Below are 18,318 nucleotides of genomic sequence, written 5' to 3'. Positions count from 1 at the left end.
GATTGAGGTGGGCAGTCGCCAGCTGAGGACGCTAGAGGGGGGGGGGGGGGTGGTGGGTGTATCCTAGAGGAGGTGACAAGGACATCCTTGTATGCAACCCAATAGGAGCGGAGCTACGGTTGCAAGGGAAAAGATTCTTGACTCACAATCTTTCCCGAGCTCTAAAATTGTTGGTCACACACAAGTATTTATCGAATAATTATCAAAGACTTATGTTCAATCAGTCACATTCACATGGTTACTAACTGATTATCAAACTCATGCTCAACCACTTTATTGTATGTTTAATAGTATTTCCTCATTAACTATGTCACCTCCAACCATCATCAAAGTTGGTTATTGAGGCAGTCAATGGCAAGATTCAACCGCCTTCCAAACTAAAGAGCATGGTGGAAGACATTAATTAGATCTCCATGAGTGTATTAGTTTTACTCATATTATTCTGAAAAAGCCAATTTTGTGATGGTCATTTTGGCCCTTCCTAGGTTGATAGGGAATCGAAAGCTTTGCTCTCCGAAATTGTAAATGTTAGTTACCTAAGGCTTCTTGGTTTATCGTAAAAATTGTCAAGTGATTTTAAAGGTAGAACACAAGGAAGTGCGAGAAGATTGAGACAATTGGGAAATCGATTTATTGGGTGCATATGATCGAAAAGTTGGGTATTAATTAAAACGCGTCAAGAATCCGAGCCGGAACCCTAGCAGGGACATGACATCCACTTCTTCTCTTCATTCTGGAAAGTTGAATTAAAAATTAGAATCCTTCTCTGACCGCACTCATATTTATACTCTTCTTCTTCTCTAGTCCTCCTCCCTTTTTCCTGCTTACATGTCTCTTCTTCGTCTTCTTCACCACTCCTCTGCTTCTGCAAATCTCGATCGCCTCTCTCCGCCGCTCCCGGACTCTCCCAGGTATTCCTCTCTCCTTATTCACCCCTTTCCAGACTACCAATTCTAGCGTCTTCTAGGGTTTATCGCTTAATTGATTCTTTATCTCTGAACCTCTTCATCTATTACGATATTAGTAGGGCTTGAATTTACACCAGCTTTGGTTTGTTTAGTTAATATTTGATTTGACTGTAGGCTTAATTTGGCATAGCTGTTTTTAGGGATTGTTTTGCTGAGTTTTCGATTTGATTATCAGAGTTTGACAGTATGAGGAAGAAGCTTGATACTCGTTTCCCCGCCGCACGAATCAAGAAGATTATGCAGACCGATGAGGATGTTGGGAAGATTGCTCTGGCCGTGCCGCTCCTGGTTTCGAAAGCATTGGAGCTCTTTCTGCAGGATTTGTGTGACCGGACTTACGATATTACTCTGAAGAGGGGAGCCAAGACGATGAATTCGCTGCACTTGAAGCAGTGTGTGAAGACATGTAGCGTGTTTGATTTCTTGAAGGATATTGTCAGTAAGGTTCCTGACCTAGGGGGGTCGGATGCGGTTGGGGAGGAAGGTACGGTTGCGAAGAGGAGGAGAGTGAGTGCGGACGATGAGGATACCGAGAGTGATGATGAGGCCAAGAGGAGTAGGATGGTGAGCGATGCTGGTAATGGTGGTGGAAGTGGAAGTGGAAGAGGTAGGGGTAGGGGGAGAGGAAGGGGGAGGAAAGTGGTTGCTGATAATGAAGATACCGATACCGATGATGAGGCCAAGGCGACTGTGATGGTGCATGATGGTGGTAATACCACTGGAAGTGGAAGAGGAAGAGGACGGGGTAGGGGAAGGCCTAGAGGTCGCCCACGTGGTAGTCGGACATTAGGGAGGGAGATAAATGCGCCCAATGAGAACTGTGAAGATGATTTGGACATTGTTAAGCGGGAGGACAAGCTTGATGAACCCCTTGAACAGCGGGATGACGCTACAGAGCCTAAAGGGTCAAAGGAAAACGTTTCAGGCAGCAATAGTGCAGAAACAGCAGCTCTAAATTTTGATCTGAATGTGGACTTGAATGAAAAGAATGATTCAGCTACTACATCAGCCGCTATTCCTGCTCCTGATCCTGCTAACCTGTCATCACAGTTTACTCTTGATATGAAGCATGTGGAATTCCTAGGTTGGCCTTTGACGGGAATGGAAAAGATGGCCATTGATCCTGTTCAGCTTGCCAATTTGACAAGGAGGATAGATGAGGATGACGAAGATTATGATGAAGATTGACCAACTATGACAATGTGTCTAGGTATCTGTTGCTGCTCACCTCCCCTAATTTATTTCTTCTGATTCATTGGGTGGAGTAGATGTTAGAAAAAAGTTGTTTCAGAAGGTTAGGAAGAAAGAATGATACCAATTTGCCATTGTAGGGAAAGTTAGGACTGGGTTATTTAAGTTTCAGCTTCTCTTTTGAACTTTGTAGTTATGTTTATATATCAGTCACTAACAACAGTTGGAATAATATTTGAAGTCCCTGACTTTGTTCATTTTTTTTTTCTGATAAGGAAATGGAAATATTGAAGAACTATAACTATGCAAGTCTGTTTACCCAGTTAAGCGCTTTAGCTTGTTTTTATATTTGTTACATGATGTGACTCATATGTAGGCTTGGATATACATCATATCTTTGTGTGTTTGAGGATTGAAATCTAAACTCTTGATACCTTTGGAGCAGTATTGAGGGCAGATTGAAATCTAAACTTTTGGTAGATAGATTGATAAATCAATATAATAGAAATAATACAGTTATCAAGTATTCTTTGTTGCTGGTTACAATTCATTCCATTTGGCTCCATCTTTTCATTTTAACAGAATTTGTATATTCAAGCGGACAATATGATAGCCTTTTCATATGTATGGGTGTGTGTTTTTTAACCAAGAAAAAGAACACACACACACACACACGCACACACATATCTATATATATATAGCTTTAAAAATTAACTTTCCTGGAAAATTGAAATAAAGAAAAATGATAATTGAAAAAGAACTTTGGTGTATGGTATTCCAGTAGTCTTATCATCTCAAAAGTAGGTAACTTTGACTTGAGCCTTGTATTATGGTGTGTCAAAAAAAAGAAGAAAAAGGTGAGATATATGTATTAGCAAGAGGTTTGTTACTACAGAAACTAAAGTACATTTTATCTATTGTGACGTTGTTTTTATAGAGTATCTGCCTTTGTATTCAACAATTCCATTTTGCTGTTATATCTTCAATAAAAGCTGAGTAATATGTGATAACAGAAATAGTGTTGAGCTTGGTTTTTGTCTGCAAATATGTTATATTTGGTTGCTGTTTTGCGTGTTCTGGGCTTTACATAATGAGTATGTTAATTTAAGATTATGAACTGTTGAATTCTGAAGTTTTTACCTCGTTTGTGCCTGTCTGCATAAATGTTTTAAAGAATGAAATTGTGAGCTCATTTTCTGTTTTTCGAAAACAATGAATAGCTTTAATATCAATTGGTTAGTTTTTTAATGCTTTGCTTTTTCAGAAGAAGGATAACTTATCCTTCTGGGGTGGAGTAGGGGGGCGATAACAGTCAGGACCGGAGGTTTTTTTTTTTTTTTTTTTTTTTTTTCTAGTTCTTAAATATAAGAATGTCATGCTGGTGGGTTCTGTTGAGTTCCTTGGGTCAAATGACACATGTTCCGTCTCTGGATTCCTTTGTTCAAAGGGAAAAAGGAAATGAATAAATGATCTTGGGAGGAAAAGAAGTTTCCGAAGTGCTTCTGATGTTGTGATAAGTATAACTCTGATGTTGATCTGTTGTTTAATGTTTATTCTTTTCATGGTACTTGCTTGTATAACTCTAGACCTTTGTTTGAAGTTTAAGCTATGATGGGAAGGAACTAAGCAACATACTTGATGGACTGCAGCATAAAACAGGAGAAGGCCCTGCGCGTTCTATCATCCAGTTATGGCAGATTATAACAGTAATGGTCTGATATCAGACAGGTATATCCTTACTCCGGTGAATCTTATTATGTACCTTTCCAAGTTGTTTGTTCTTTCGTGAATATGGATATATCTGCGTTGAGCTGGAAATTAGCTTTAAGTTTCTCAGTGGTTCTAAGTTTCTAACAATGTTACCATCTGTTAGATAAGACCCTTCATCATGACCTTTGGTCCTTGCTCTTCTTATCAACATATTGTGATATTGACCATAAAAACCAGAAGTAATGAAAATTACAACCTTCCTGCGAACTTGAAAAGTGACTCGAGATAATTGCCTTCAACACAGTAAGAGCTGAAACTACAGATAGCATGGAGAATACAAAGACTATAATTCAATACGTGTATAGCTTGCACCAGATATTATGACTGGTGGCAGATAACAGGTTTACATGAATAGTCGATGACTACAATCCAAACACCCAGTTCTTGAAGACGTTGAACTAAATCTGAACTCATATCTTTAGACCAGAATGCCACCTGCTTTCCGTCACCAAAGGATTGATTGACCTTACTGTTATCAATACCAAGACCAAAGTTTGTTTCATCCAAATGTTTAACCCCTCAAACCTTTTTCCTGTTCCAAAATCTGTGCCATTAAATAAACGAAACTTGTGCTCTCTCGTTTAACTAGAAGAGAGTTCACCACCATTGTGAATTTAGACGTGTTATCATCATCCCAAATCATTCGAGCAGAAGGTGATCGCTCGGCAAAGAAAAGTTCTGAGGCCTTGCCTACATAAAAATCATATGAAGGATCAGACTCCGAAAATGCGTTACTGTTGACTGGAAGCACGTTCCCATCCACCACCCAGGAACTGTACCCAGATTGTAAGGTCAACATAGTCTGCTGCAGGTCGGCTGTTTTCTCGAGTGAGGAGTAAGTCTGGGGAAAAAAAAAGAGCAACACCCTGGTACTTGTGAATGGATGAAAACTGTCCAAGTATTCAGCAGAATGCAGAGTAATAGGCGTGGCTGATAATGGTGATGTTGCGTATGCGAATATGTTTTGAACTGAAGGAAATAGGACAAGCGGTCTGATGTTGTATAAAATCACATAGCTGTGGTAAAACATGAAGCGTTCTGTGGTTATCCTGTTGTTTGGGACATTTATCCCATACATTTGACAAAATTGTTAACTCACTAAGATAAGGCCACATCACAAATGAATGACATTAGAATGCATTACAATTGTGAGAATGCGATGATTAAAATTCATTAACAGTATCCGTTCACATAATCATGTAGCTGGTTTCTTGCGAGCAAACCGCTGCAAAGATGTTGGTAGTTCCACTTGCTCCATTGCTTTTTGCTTCTTTCTAGCCACTTGTTCGTCCTCTTTCATATGTTGTTCCACAAAAGGCCTCTTGGCACTGGCAATTACCTCCTGCTTCTTCTTCTTCATCTTACTTGGCTTACTCCTTCCCTTTGTTTTCTTCTTAGGGACAATGTCCTTGGCAGCTTCAACGGCAGCTTCCAGCTCAGCCTCTTTCTCCTCCTTTGTTGGCTTCTCTCTCCTAGGAGGTATCACTGTGCCAATCTTTGTGGGATCAAACATAATTGTCTCAGGTGGGAGCTTATTAAGTAGCCTTTGCACTTCCACCTCTTTTCTCTGTTTGCGTGTTTCAAATGGATTCGCCAGCCACGTATCAAAATGAGGCTCCCCAGAACCAGGAATCAGAATACTAGACCACCCCATGGAGTGCCCTATGCATAAAACATCTTCATACGGTCGAAACAACGCCTTTTCTATTTGATATCCTTTAACTAATGGATGCGTCATATATCTCTCGTACTTCTGACTCCCAGAAGAATCTCTCAGGACCTGTAGAAAAGATCCAGTTCCACGAGCGAGCAGACCCTTTTGACTGAAATCCAAGGTCTCTGCCTGACCTGGTAGCGTTTGGAGTGGCCCCTTCAGATTCCTCATGTCCCAGAGCTTGACTTTTTTCTCTTTCCCAGATGTAGCCATGAGATCACGATTAGTAGGGTGAAATGCTATGGCCGAGATGGGCCCTTTGTGGCACAGCATCTCAATAACAGCAGATGAGCTTGTAGGACTCCACATGGTGACTTTACCTCCTGAATGACCCAAAGAAAGAAGACCATTGTGGCGGTTCACCTGCATCACATCAGTACGGCCAAACCCTGTCCTGTAACTACCTACCATCCGACCATCTGTGACGTCCTGATAATGAAGCTGACCATAATCATTTATTGATGCCAATAGTTGGTGTTGTCCAAGATAACAAAGCCTTAGAGCTGCACCATGTTCCTACATAATAAGAGATATAATCTTTAGTTGCAAACTCCATATTGACGCACCTCAAAACAATTTACTAAAATTTACGGCAAACAAACTCTTGCTTTGTCACGATACTCAAAATGGAAATGGAATTATAAAAAAACAGTAATTCTGAATATCGAAATCTTCTTTCAGCAACAAAAGCTGTAGAATGTTTATTTTACACAAAAAAACAAACATAATAATGAATGATTATCAAACACAAACAGGTACAGAAGACATTGTTACCCATCATATGCAGTAACATGCCACTAATGATTGTACAAAGCCTTTAGAATGATTGCAGTATTATAAGTCATGGATGAAACAGTTATCTAACAAACAATCAAGTAGGTTCAGTATGCCAACCTTTAAGCAGTGAAGTTCAGTGCCATTCCGATTATAGATATATGGATACCTGCAGTAAGGCATAAGTGAACATCATTATGAAGCAAGGTAACACCATAAAATACAAGCGGACAAACTTTAAAAAAGAAGATAAACTGAAGCAAAGGACAAAATATGTTCTAGCCACATAATCTATCATCATGCATAAACAAAGAAAATAAGTAAAAGAGGTCTGCAGCTGATGAAAAAGCAGACTGTCAACCAACATAAGTGTAATTTATACTGCTTGAAACAAAAATTTTAGGATCCATAACTTTTTTTTCGAGCATAATGATGATGAGAAAAGAGTTTTGTGCAACAGACTAAGCACTCAACCATGTTGATTTGAAAGGTAACCAAGTAAAAACTTATGATCATATCAAACTAAAGACAATTATTAATTACAGCACAGTTTTATACTTTTTCTGGGCTGCAGCAAACATTGTCTCATTATGCAAGAATACCACATCACGAACCGTCACTCAACCATGTTGATTTGAAAGGTAACCAAGTAAAAACTTATGATCATATCAAACTAAAGACAATTATTAATTACAGCACAGTTTTATACTTTTTCTGGGCTGCAGCAAACATTGTCTCATTATGCAAGAATACCACATCACGAACCGTCTCCCTAACCTGAGAAACAAAACCAGCAATGTGCTAATCAGTCCATATGCCACACAGATGTCAAAGTACAAAGAATCTCCATACAAATTTCCTGTACATCATTGAAAAAAAAAAAACAGGTCTCCTACTAATGACTCAACTGCACATTTGCAAAACACTTCACAGCGGTTGATTACAAATTTACTATCATGTTCACCCATCTAAAAGCAAGGCCACTATCAAATGCGGACAGTGTAAAATTACAATCACAATGAACTAAGAATGTAACTCTAAACAATATTGACCTTGTGATTTGCAAAACCAAAAGTCTTGGCAGTTTATAAGCAAAAGGTTTTCATAACAAAAGGTGGAAAACTATGTTTACACAAAATCTACATGCATGCCTTGCCACTTTCCTCTCCCAGAAAACTAATAGACAATATAAAATATATGGGTCCATGTTTCAACCTATGTAGCACCGACACCGACACTCCGACCTTAGAAGTGTCGGTGCTACATAGGTTTCAACAAACATTTATGATTTATTTGTTCTGTTTTTAAACAATATTGACCTTGTGATTTGCAAAACCAAAAGTCTTAGGGTTTATAAGCAAAAGGTTTTCATAACAAAAGGTGGAAAACTATTTTTACACAAAATCTACATGCATGCCTTGCCACTTTCCTCTCCCAGAAAACTAATAGACAATATAAAATATATGGGTCCATGTTTCAACAAACATTTATGATTTATTTGTTCTGTTTTTAAACCTGGCATCATTAGTATATTTGAACTTTGCATATAAGATATAAAACAAGTGAACGTGGTTGCAAAAGCACACATAAGAGCAATGCAGTATCACTTTTCAGTATCCTACGATACCTGAAATTCTTTGATCAAGCTCATTTGTTTCATGTCTACAATAGCTAAATGGCCCTTGCGTCCACCAACCATCATGTATCGACCACTTGGCGTGAAATCCAGCCTGTACGGACCGAGATCTGCAGATGAATTTAGATCGATGATAAATATTTAAAATACAGGTTTGATACATACTAGAGCTTTCTTCATGTTTTAGCTTTCATAATATCCTAGAAGTTATTAACAAGGGTGATCTACTGTTAGGTCATCTATAGCTCTATGTAAGGGCCAATAGGTACTGCTGGAAGTTAGTGGAATGAGATTGCCCCCTTTTTTTTTTCAACAATATCCCTCAATTAATTTGTGAGTCTTGGTGTGATTCTCTTCATCCTTTTCTTTAAAATCAGTTCTTTAACCAGAACAATTCCCTAAGACCTTAAGCACAGTAACAACTTGTTCTCCTACATTTCACTGTGATTAAATTGAAACTGAAGTGTCATGATAACAATAAATTAAAAGTTTGGATGGACTAGGAGTCTTACAAACCAAATTGAGCAAAGACGATGATATACATTGGTGTAACATGAAGTGATGACCACCATGACAATCGTGACACAGTAAAAAGAATAGAGAACGTACTATCTCTATAAAGTTACCTGATGCATAAAAACCATACTATTGCTGGTCTTCTTAGATTAATCAAGTGGAAAAGGCTTTGTATACTAGTCATTATCAATTGTCTTTTACAGAAAAAAATGGTGTTAACCTGCACCCATGCAGTAAACCATGAGGATGATGGTGATAGGATGACAAAAAAGGAAGGACTACAAAAAGATATCTAGCGAGGATGTCCTGTCTAAGTAATCTTTATTAAAACATTTCAGTCTCTTGGTCACATTTACATACAACAAGGAGCCCTTAAAAACTAGTTAGCATTTTGAATTGCTGATTGATAAAAGTTTCTATGCTTAGATTTTAGGCCATTGGCTACTAGCTAGTAGCTAATAGCATAATATGTTTAAGATTAGCTTTAAAGCTTAATTAATGAAGCAAAATCATTACAGTTCAGGGTTAAGCAAATTAGCCACTGTTAAGGATTTTGAGTGTAGCATTGGTCAGTAGTCACTAAGTTCGCAGCACCCTAGTTAGCATTGTACTTGAAAACTTGGGCTGTACATTTATTAAAAAGTAAACAAGTTATTAACAAAAGTTGAGATTTCAACCTGGTACAACAATATCGTATTGATTCCTTGTGCTTAGGATATCTACTGCAGGGGTTATATCCTGCTGTTTGGTCCTCCATGTCTTCTCTAAGCCTTCAGGCTCCAAATAACCATCTTCACTTGGTCGAAGGTACTAAAATATATCACAAATGAAAAACCATGAAATCTATGTTATCACGTGGATGATTCAATGATTTTCACCTAAACACAGTAAACTGGAGATGTGTATACTAATCAAAAGATTGAAGCCATAAACGTATACAATATTGTTACAAAATCCAACATACTGTCAAGAATGAGTAATTCTAAGACATCTCCTTTTAATGTTCATAAGTTCAAGACTGATTGACACACCATATTACTTGAAACTCACCTTCTCAGCCTTGGCAGCAGCTTGTGCGGTTTTGAGATGTAATTCTTCTCTAAATGCTAGTTGACCCTTCAACTTTTTATCTTTCAATGCCTGCAGACACGAAATCAAGATGCAACGAATTTCAAAAAACAAAACTAGTTAACTCTCATAAGCGCCATTAGGAGGTTCTTTTCCATACCTCGAAATTGGCTTCTCCACCTCTGAGATACTTGTTCTTCTTTACATCCATCTCATCAATGAGCTCCTGCAAACCAATATTAAAAACCCTTATATATATTTGCAAACATCCTCAAGAAAATAACTGTTCCATCTCCATTACAAAGACACAAACACTCACCTGCTCCGTCGGAGGCACAATGGCGCCATGGCCTTGATTCACACCCTTCACACCCATCTTCCTTACTCCAATTCCAACTGCAATATTCAACGACTTTTCTTAAACTCAAACAAACAAAATGGGCATCTTACAAACACTTTGATTCAAACCCCCAAATTCTTCTCCGTTTCATTTCACACCCAATTCAAATTTACTTGAAAACATAATAAGACTAAGTGAGAGTTAACAACGGAACTGGGTCCGGGCACCCAGTTCAACAGAACCATGAAAACAGAAAAACCAAACCAAAACAAAACAAACTGAGACTGGTGCCGGCAACCAACTAAGACATAAGTGAGTAATAACAGTTACCTCTATAAAGTGAAACAGCGGCACAACTTGTGTTCTTGAAGAACAGAGCGCTTTGAGTTTCCAGAACGGTAGGGTTTTACTATAGGACACAAATCAAGGTTTTAGCAACAAAAACCAAAAGGCCAAAAGGTGGGCTTACGGGGCAACCGGGGCTTCAAATCGGGTCAAAACCCAAACAATGAAAAAAACTAAACAGGCTGTCGGGTCAAAGCCCAAAAAAGAAAAAAGAAAAAAGAAAACAAAAGGAATATCCGTTACCGAATATCCATATCCGAAGAGTTGACATAGACGACGTCGTCTCATTAACAACCACGCCCCGGCGGGACCCACCATGAGGATCAAGATGCCTGTCGGCTTTCGCGGTCGTTTCGTCACCAAAGCTGTTGTTATATAAGTCTGAGTCTCCAAACCTCTCGAAACCCATAAAAGCCATCGTCGGATTTTCTCTCTGTTTTTGATAATTTTCTCGGCGTGAAATTCGGAATGGACGGCGGCGGGTCGGAGCATCAGCGGGGCACAGTGACGTGCGGGTCGTGGATCCGGCGGCCCGAGAATGTGAATTGGGTGGTGTTGGGGACCAAACACTCGAGTTCATCTCCTTGTTCAGTTCTCACCGTCTTCTCCTTCGACCCCATCACCAGCTCTCTCTCCTCCTCTCCTCTGGTTTGTCACCTTCTAATTCTTCTGGTTTTGGTTTGACTTTTTTCTGGGGTATGACTTTTTTTAAAATTTTTGATTTGGGTTAAGGCGAGTTATGTGTTTGAAGCGGTAAACGGTGAGCCTGTTGCGATTGCGGTGCACCCGAGCGGAGACGACGTCGTTTGCTCAACCTCCAACGGTGGCTGCAAGTGAGTTCCGAAATTTAAGGGTTTTTTTTGCTGTTATTGTTGTGGGTCATGTGTTTGGGTGTCTTCTGTTTTGTTAGTTGCGAAATGTGTTCTGCTTTTTAGTCTTGTGGTCATACAAGTGTGCTCTTTTTATCTCGAGAGTTAAAATTTAGCCAGAAAATGAAGTTATCAGTTGTTGGTTTCAAGGGTCGATATCTGTTTGTTAAAACAGGACATTTTAGTAGGAAATATCAATTTGGGGTCTAGCATCTCTGACCAGAACAAAGATGATGTTTTTCTTTTGTTCTCTTTGTATTATGATCTTTGCTTTTATATCGAGATATGTTATGATTTGTTTTGGGGTTTGCACATAAGTCAAAGATAGAGGCGAAATGTTGTGAGCATAGTTTGTTGTATGGTTTTATCAGCTTGCCATGGTTTGCTCTTCATTAACTTGAGTTTTACCTTCTTCTTTTTTTTCCCTTCTGCATTGCACGACTGTGTATTTACATTTTTGTTTGAGATGGTCAACTGCTAGAGTCCCATCACCACCACCGCTGCTATTTTGCCATGTGTTCTTAGTGGTTGATATTTCCATTAAAATGTCATGAATGAATTTTGTTTGCAGACTGTTTGAGTTATACGCACAAGATTCAAATGTAAAGCTATTGGCAAGAGAATCAGTTCCCCTGCGCGGAATTGGTCCACAGAAGTGTCTAGCTTTTAGTGTTGATGGGTCTAAGTTGGCCACCGGCGGTGCGGTAAGCAACAATCTTTGCTGCTGTGTTGCCTTATAAATACATTTTCTGAAACATGTATTCACATATATTAATCAATGATAGGATGGGCATATGAGAATTTTTGCGTGGCCAAGTCTGTCCATAATTTTAGATGAGGCACACAAATCTGTCCGCGATATGGATTTCAGGTGAGCACCCAACTTGTTTCTTTGTGTATACTGTATAACGATAGAGTGCATGTACCATTAATTGCAGGAGAATAATACTTTCAAAGAAGTATTGTCAGATCATTTGGACTTATGTTTTAGCCAGATTACTGGATGTTTTCTCTTTGCTGTATCTTCCACTCATAAAAAAAATATCATGAAGTTTTCTTTGTATCAAAAAATGTCTAGAAGCTGTTTGAGATCACTCTTCACTAAACGTAGTTGAATATTGTTAAGCCCTAAGAAACACTTATTTGTGTTTGAAGTGTATAAAATAACTTTGTGTACATAGTTACTTACCCATGTCTATAATCTAGATTTACTGATGCAGTTTGCTAGTCTAGGTTATCCCTAGGCCTCTTTTATACCCTGTATTGTTATTTTCAATATATCAATGCATAAACTAGCTACATTCAGATGTTTAAGTTTGGCTTGGTTGGCATAATTATTTGGTTCTTGTAAAGGTTATTTATTTTAGTTAATGTGATAGTGGACATAATCCTTCTATTATCTTTGAATGCAGTAATTCTCCTTTGATCAAAAGATCTGTAAAGTTTACTTTGAAGCATTTTATTCTTGATGATATGATGAAAGTAACAGTTAATGGTTTTGAATTTTTCATGTATAATTTTCTATTTGCTTCTTCTCTGATTGTAGATTTACCCTTCTCTTTAGTCCGGATGTTAAACCTATTGAATTGCTTTGTATATCTCTAGCTTAGACTCAGAGTTCTTAGCTTCGACATCTACTGATGGCTCAGCAAGAATATGGAAGACAGAAGATGGTGTTCCTGTGGCTACTTTGACTCGCAACTCAGTAAGTTGTATCTGTACAACTTTTGGAAAAATATATTTTGGTTTAGTTTCTTGTATTTTAACATCATACTATGTCTTTGATTAATGGAGGATGAAAAGATTGAACTCTGTCGCTTTTCTAAGGATGGGACAAAACCCTTTCTATTTTGCACGGTTCAGAAAGGTATGCGCTAGGTTCTCATGTAAATGATTATACCATTGTTTCTCAGACTGTATTAATTATTTTTTAATTAAACAGGTGATAAAGCTTTAACTTCAGTTTGGGATATAAGTACATGGAAAAAAATTGGACATAAAAGGCTACTCAAGAAGTCTGCAGCGGTTATGTCTGTCAGCAAGGATGGAAAATATCTGGCTTTGTAAGTACTAAATTTAGATTTGATCTGATTATTTACACTAGGCTACATACATATTCGTCAGCTGTAGCTTCAATTTGAAAATTAGGCATTGGTGGAAATTAGGTGGAAGACTAGTTCACACTGTATGTGCATTTAAACACGAACAGAAGTGTGTGCTTGCACATAGGGATGTTTATATGGTTGAGCAAAATTATATACAAAAGTGATCTTGTTTTCCAACTGTTTGCTGTGCTGTTATATTTAAGCTCACAGAACTCCATGAACAGTCTGTTTTGTTTTGTTAAACAATGAGTAAAGGCACTTAATAGATACTGTTGATGAGGAATCATAAACCAGTGATTCTCCAGTTTTGGAGATTGTATTGCAACAAATTTATGATCGTCAGTTTGGCTATTTTGTGATGTCCACTTCTGTTAACTTTTAGTAACCTCCATTTGTTCTGGCTCCTATGCTAATTTTCTTCCTTTAAAATTTTAGGGGAAGCAAAGATGGAGATATATGTGTGGTTGAAGTGAAGAAAATGGAGGTTTGCCACTGGAGTAAGAGGCTACACCTGGGAACTTACATTGCCACTTTAGACTTCTGTCCCACTGAAAGGTTTGGCTTTACAATTTCTGATTCATATAGTTCTATCAGTCACAAACAGAATCTTAGCCTTTTGAATTACGGAATACAGATCAACATAATCCTTAATGTTAACTACAACTGGAACCAAGTTTAGTTTTCAACTGATAGGTGGATTTATTTTTCCTCGATAATAATTCATGAATTTATGATGTGTTATAAGAATGTTTTAGTTGTGTTATTAGACATTTTCTTTGTTTTAATACCAAATTTACTTGTGTCCTGGAAAGTAAGTGCAATAAAAGTCATTCCATTTTAAGTCTAATTTCTAGGCCTTCATTCTTCTGAATGTCCTTTGGATCAGTAGCACTTTTTCCTGCTTCTAGCTTTCTCCAATGAACAGAAATTTATCTAATGTCTTCCCAGGTTTAGAACATGCTAGATCTCTCCTTTCCTCTTCTGCAATGCGATTCTAAGTTGCTTTATGTTTGCATTTAAGATGGTGTTTCTAATTGTTACATTCAATGATACAATTATGTGAAACGTGAAGATTAATTTTTATCAGCTCTTGTATCTTTTGTGCTGAAAAAAGTTCACTATATGAGTCGTTATATAATTGTAGATTATCAATGTTAACTATGATAAAGAACTTCGTAGTCTGCATATGTATGCAACTACTTCCCCTCTTGGTTTTTTTCCTACACAAGTGTTGATTTGTTTCCAGGGTTGTGCTAACCACCTCTAGTGAATGGGGAGCGGTGGTCACCAAGTTAAATGTTCCTGCAGATTGGAAAGGTTGTTCTCTCATCCTCTTGTTTATTTCTTTGTTTTTTTTTTGTTTGTTATTATACATAATATATACACACCCCAACTGTATGGCTAACTTGTTTGCTCTTGTTTGAAATTTGCAGAGTGGCAGATCTATTTGGTGCTTTTAGGGCTGTTTTTGGCTTCTGCCGTCGCATTTTACATCTTCTTTAAGAAGTCTGACAATTTTTGGAACTTCCCTCTTGGTAAAAATCAACCAGCAAGACCTGAGTTCGGGGCATTTCTGAAAGATTCGCAACCTTCAGATGATAGAAACATTTGGGGTCCTGTAGACATGTGAGAATTTTTATCCTACTGTGTCTACCGACCATGCAATTGCAATGTAACATCAGCAACTGAACACAAACTAACCTCTTGTGGGACACTGTTTGTTATTTGTAGTATTCAGAGTGTGTTATTTGTGAACTTCTTCGTTCAATTGTGAGGAATTCTTGATTACATTTGCCTTCTACAAGTTACTTTTGCTCACCCTATGAATTTATGAGAGGCATCAACACAAAATTTGAAGGGTTGCTACATATGGATAGTAGTTGAAACTGGTGAAGCTATACACAAACCTGATAGTAAAATTGGCAAACTATTTTCAGTCAAATACTCAGAACTGGAACAGTGGAACCTTGATTGGTTATGGAATATACAGTTTTACTGAGTGCTTATACTTCAGCCACAATTAGGAAGTTCTTTTTAATAAAAAATGTGTTACAAAAAGGAAAACTGGAAATTGTGGAAATGTTTATTGCCTTCCACATTTCAATTGTCGACCTTCTCATAAGTACTTGGCATAATAGCCAATTTGCTACCATAGGATTCACCCTAGTATCAATTTGCTACCCTATCTTTTATTTCTGCCAATTTGCTATTTTAGGTCTTCATAATTATAGCCAATTTGCTATCCAAAGTATTAATTTTGCCAATTTGCTATCTAAAGTATTAATTTTGCCAATTTGCTACCCCATGTTTCTAAAATTAATTAACTATTTTGCTATCATTTTGTCATATCAAATGTTCGCTTCTTCCTAACAAGTGATATAATTTGAAAATCCAAATAAATAAATTGGTCAATCTTGAAAACCCTAGGGTAGCAAATTATGCTTAATGTTAGTAAATTGACAAAATTAATACTTAAGGTAGCAAATTGGCAGAAATAAAACTTAAAGTTGCAAATTGACACTAATGTATATCTTGAGGTAATAAATTGACAATTATGCCCAAGTACTTTAAGAAATAAAAAGAAAGGAAAAAGAATAAGTGAAAAACTTCAAAATTTGCCATTGCCAAGGAATCGAACCCAGGTCCCAAGGTGACAAGCGGGAGTACTTACCACTATACTACAATGACATGGATGCTTGTTTTGTTGTTTCTTCTTTATTACCACAACCACTTCTTCAGAGCTCCTCCAAAGTACTGTACAACTGAAGATGCAAATGGTGGGATAGTCAAGATTGCAGCCAGAGGCGGAACCACAACAGGCTAACCTGGGACTCAAGTCCCACCCAAAATTTTGGGGGCAAAAAAAAAAGCTACATCTAATTAAGATATATATCATCAGGTAATCAGGATAACAAGTCTCACCCCAAGCAATAATTCCTACAATTAATACATAATGCAACAGCCCAACACCTAAATCATATTCAAAGTCGTGTTCGATTATTTTTTTGGTTCATTTCACATCTGATTAGTTTTTTTGCTTCTCATAATCTAAATTTATATATCTTACTTTTCAATTCATTTTTAAGAAAACTAAAGACTAAGTTAATTCAACAAAATAATGACTTCAATTGTTGTATGGGGGATTGGATTTGGGACAGACTGTTATATGCTTATCTCAGATGGAAGACTAAGTTGAAATAAACAAACTGGTGCTTGAAAATGAAGATTCAGCCTCTTATGCGAGGAATCAACACGTACTTGACTTCGATCATGTGATCAGTTTGCCAAACTCTAGGTTTCTTTTAAGAGACATACATCATTTGCGAAGTTCTTTACATGTCTTTATTTCGATTAATTATATCAGAGAAGTGAAACATTAATGTTAACACATTCACCAAAGCAAATGAAGTGAGGAGTACGTTATATTGCTTTAGGCACCATGCAAAGACTGAAACAGATACCCGTGGAAGGTTCAGAAAATTAGTCATTCTGATTGGCCTGGTAGATGGAAGAAAGTCTTCCATGTTGGAGTGCCATCAATAGGAAGTATCATAGTGTTAATTATCACTGAGAGCTATGAGAACAACACCTAAACCCGTCAAGCTTACTTTGAGTTATGGTGCGAGTTTCAATTTCTTCGAGGGCGACGGAACAGTGACACGAAGAGGACCGGTTTCCCTGAAATTTCGACGAGCAAAACCCTAGAGCAGCCTGTCGACATTGTTACACCAAATAATAAATTGATCAATAATTTTTTCAAACTTGTATGATATAATGGTCCCTTATCTTACGGGAAATTCTACTGTGCGCGGCTGCATAAGATGTAGCAGCAGAATCCATCATACACACCCCCACAAACAACACATTTATTTTCTGACAGCCCTCTATCTATCATTCAATTATGTATGTATAGAATACAGTTATCTTACTGACAAGACTGACAAGTGGCCTTATCTTGGTAGCCATGCTTGACTTGGACATTTTATCAGCGACTTATCAGATCCCTAGCTAATTAACTAGGCAACTACCAATCAGACATGCATTATTCGAGTATTTGACTTCTTAAACTATCTCTCTGGTGCTTGTTAATGGCTGCTAGTTCTTCGTCTTCATCATCCGGAGAGACTGGAGGCAGTCTCAAGTACGACGTTTTCATCAATTTCAGAGGTGCAGACACTCGTAGGTCTTTCGTCTGCCATCTTTACGAAGCTCTGAAACAGAAAGCACTCGACATCTTCATAGATTCCCAAGAGCTCGGAAAAGGCGATGAGCTTTCGGAGATACTCACAGCCATTCAAGACTCGAGACTTTCAATCATAGTTTTCTCTAAACACTATGCCTCTTCTACATGGTGCTTAAAAGAACTGGTCCAGATTTTGGAGTGTGTGAATACGCAGAAGCACAAAGTGGTGCCCATTTTTTATGAAACAGATCCTTCTGATATTCGCAAGCTGAAGGGGAGTTTCGAAAAAGCTTTTGCAAAACACGAACGCGATTCAAATATCGACAAGGAAGAGTTGGAGAGCTGGAAGTCCAATTTAACAAGAGCCACCAATTTATCCGGCTACGACTCCAGAAATTATCAGTAATATTTTTCATACTCTCACTTTAACTCTAGAATAATGATCATATATAATTATATTATATATTGTCCCAATATGCGTAGTTTGTGCTTGGGTTTTGTTTTTGTAGGAGGACATATAGTAATGTGTTAGTCATGATCTAGATCTCATCTAGACAATTGATAAGCTCATATGTATATATGAAGAGTAGGGTAATAAAATGCATGCTAACACAGTACAGTAATAACTTTTCATTGACAAAACAAAACTTATCTTTTTCTGCTGAAAGGGGACTGTTTTTTTTTTCTTTCTCCTGTGGTTAGAGTTTTAGAGACAAGCCAAACCCTCAACAGTCAACACGCAAAGCTAACATCTTCTTCTGTGTCCTCGCAATATAGATTGATAATTAATCCAAATCTGATTCCAATCCAACATGGGGAGGATTTTCTCAGTCTTCCCA

At 37.7% G+C, this 18,318-nt stretch overlaps 5 protein-coding genes across 7 annotated transcripts in view; 3 read left to right on the top strand and 2 right to left on the bottom strand.

Annotated features, from left to right (window-relative positions):
• LOC126802949 (uncharacterized) overlaps positions 1-18,318 on the bottom strand; it is a 358,993-nt gene that overhangs the window by 264,281 nt on the left and 76,394 nt on the right. The window lies entirely within an intron of this gene.
• LOC126802942 (uncharacterized) lies at positions 684-4,102 on the top strand. 3 transcript variants are annotated; one of them, XM_050530666.1, is made up of 4 exons: positions 684-911; positions 1,144-1,575; positions 1,702-2,178; positions 3,760-4,102. In XM_050530666.1, exons 2-3 carry the CDS (start codon positions 1,155-1,157, stop codon positions 2,154-2,156), a joined length of 876 nt encoding a protein of 291 aa, XP_050386623.1. In that variant the 5' UTR covers positions 684-911; positions 1,144-1,154; the 3' UTR covers positions 2,157-2,178; positions 3,760-4,102. The 3 variants fall into 3 exon arrangements, 2 of the variants coding, with proteins under 2 accessions (XP_050386623.1, XP_050386622.1); XM_050530665.1 differs by lacking the exons at positions 684-911; positions 3,760-4,102 and adding an exon at positions 1,007-1,023 and having other exon boundaries at positions 1,702-3,497; XR_007673030.1 differs by lacking the exons at positions 684-911; positions 1,144-1,575; positions 1,702-2,178 and adding an exon at positions 3,491-3,676.
• LOC126802930 (probable U3 small nucleolar RNA-associated protein 7) lies at positions 4,907-10,363 on the bottom strand. The gene is made up of 9 exons (XM_050530652.1): positions 10,308-10,363; positions 9,957-10,033; positions 9,798-9,863; positions 9,620-9,709; positions 9,247-9,379; positions 8,045-8,163; positions 7,127-7,194; positions 6,538-6,586; positions 4,907-6,159 (listed from the first exon to the last, which is right to left on the bottom strand). Exons 2-9 carry the CDS (start codon positions 10,011-10,013, stop codon positions 5,125-5,127), a joined length of 1,617 nt encoding a protein of 538 aa, XP_050386609.1. The 5' UTR covers positions 10,014-10,033; positions 10,308-10,363; the 3' UTR covers positions 4,907-5,124.
• Positions 10,714-15,084, top strand: LOC126802937 (SEC12-like protein 1). The gene is made up of 10 exons (XM_050530660.1): positions 10,714-10,970; positions 11,055-11,155; positions 11,763-11,895; positions 11,977-12,062; positions 12,797-12,896; positions 12,986-13,058; positions 13,134-13,254; positions 13,732-13,851; positions 14,543-14,613; positions 14,730-15,084. The coding sequence occupies exons 1-10, from the start codon at positions 10,791-10,793 to the stop codon at positions 14,924-14,926; spliced, it is 1,182 nt and encodes a 393-aa protein (XP_050386617.1). The 5' UTR covers positions 10,714-10,790; the 3' UTR covers positions 14,927-15,084.
• LOC126803506 (disease resistance protein RPV1-like) overlaps positions 17,385-18,318 on the top strand; it is a 32,823-nt gene continuing 31,889 nt past the window's right edge. The window contains exon 1 of the mRNA XM_050531303.1: positions 17,385-17,881. Within this exon, the coding sequence (XP_050387260.1) occupies positions 17,385-17,881 (497 nt within the window). The remainder of the gene's footprint in view (positions 17,882-18,318) is intronic.

Source organism: Argentina anserina, chromosome 7, assembly GCF_933775445.1.
Source record: "Argentina anserina chromosome 7, drPotAnse1.1, whole genome shotgun sequence".
Taxonomy (NCBI): domain Eukaryota; kingdom Viridiplantae; phylum Streptophyta; class Magnoliopsida; order Rosales; family Rosaceae; genus Argentina; species Argentina anserina.
The sequence above is the reverse complement of the archived record's forward strand: the minus strand, read 5'-3'. Positions and strand labels throughout refer to the sequence as shown.

What these genes read in the sequence shown, in the direction of transcription:
- LOC126802942 (XM_050530666.1), top strand. Translation starts at nt 1,155, where the DNA reads ATGAGGAAGAAGCTTGATACTCGTTTCCCCGCCGCACGAATCAAGAAG. An exon ending in TGGAAGTGGAAGTGGAAGAG is followed by an intron (nt 1,576 to 1,701) that starts GTAGGGGTAGGG and finishes GAAGTGGAAGAG; the next exon opens with GAAGAGGACGGGGTAGGGGA.
- LOC126802930 (XM_050530652.1), bottom strand. Translation starts at nt 10,013, where the DNA reads ATGGGTGTGAAGGGTGTGAATCAAGGCCATGGCGCCATTGTGCCTCCG. An exon ending in GCTTGATCAAAGAATTTCAG is followed by an intron (nt 7,195 to 8,044) that starts GTATCGTAGGAT and finishes TTTGTTTCTCAG; the next exon opens with GTTAGGGAGACGGTTCGTGA. An exon ending in TTTGCTGCAGCCCAGAAAAA is followed by an intron (nt 6,587 to 7,126) that starts GTATAAAACTGT and finishes GCCTTACTGCAG; the next exon opens with GTATCCATATATCTATAATC.
- LOC126802937 (XM_050530660.1), top strand. Translation starts at nt 10,791, where the DNA reads ATGGACGGCGGCGGGTCGGAGCATCAGCGGGGCACAGTGACGTGCGGG. An exon ending in GACTTCTGTCCCACTGAAAG is followed by an intron (nt 13,852 to 14,542) that starts GTTTGGCTTTAC and finishes ATTTGTTTCCAG; the next exon opens with GGTTGTGCTAACCACCTCTA. An exon ending in TGTTCCTGCAGATTGGAAAG is followed by an intron (nt 14,614 to 14,729) that starts GTTGTTCTCTCA and finishes TGAAATTTGCAG; the next exon opens with AGTGGCAGATCTATTTGGTG.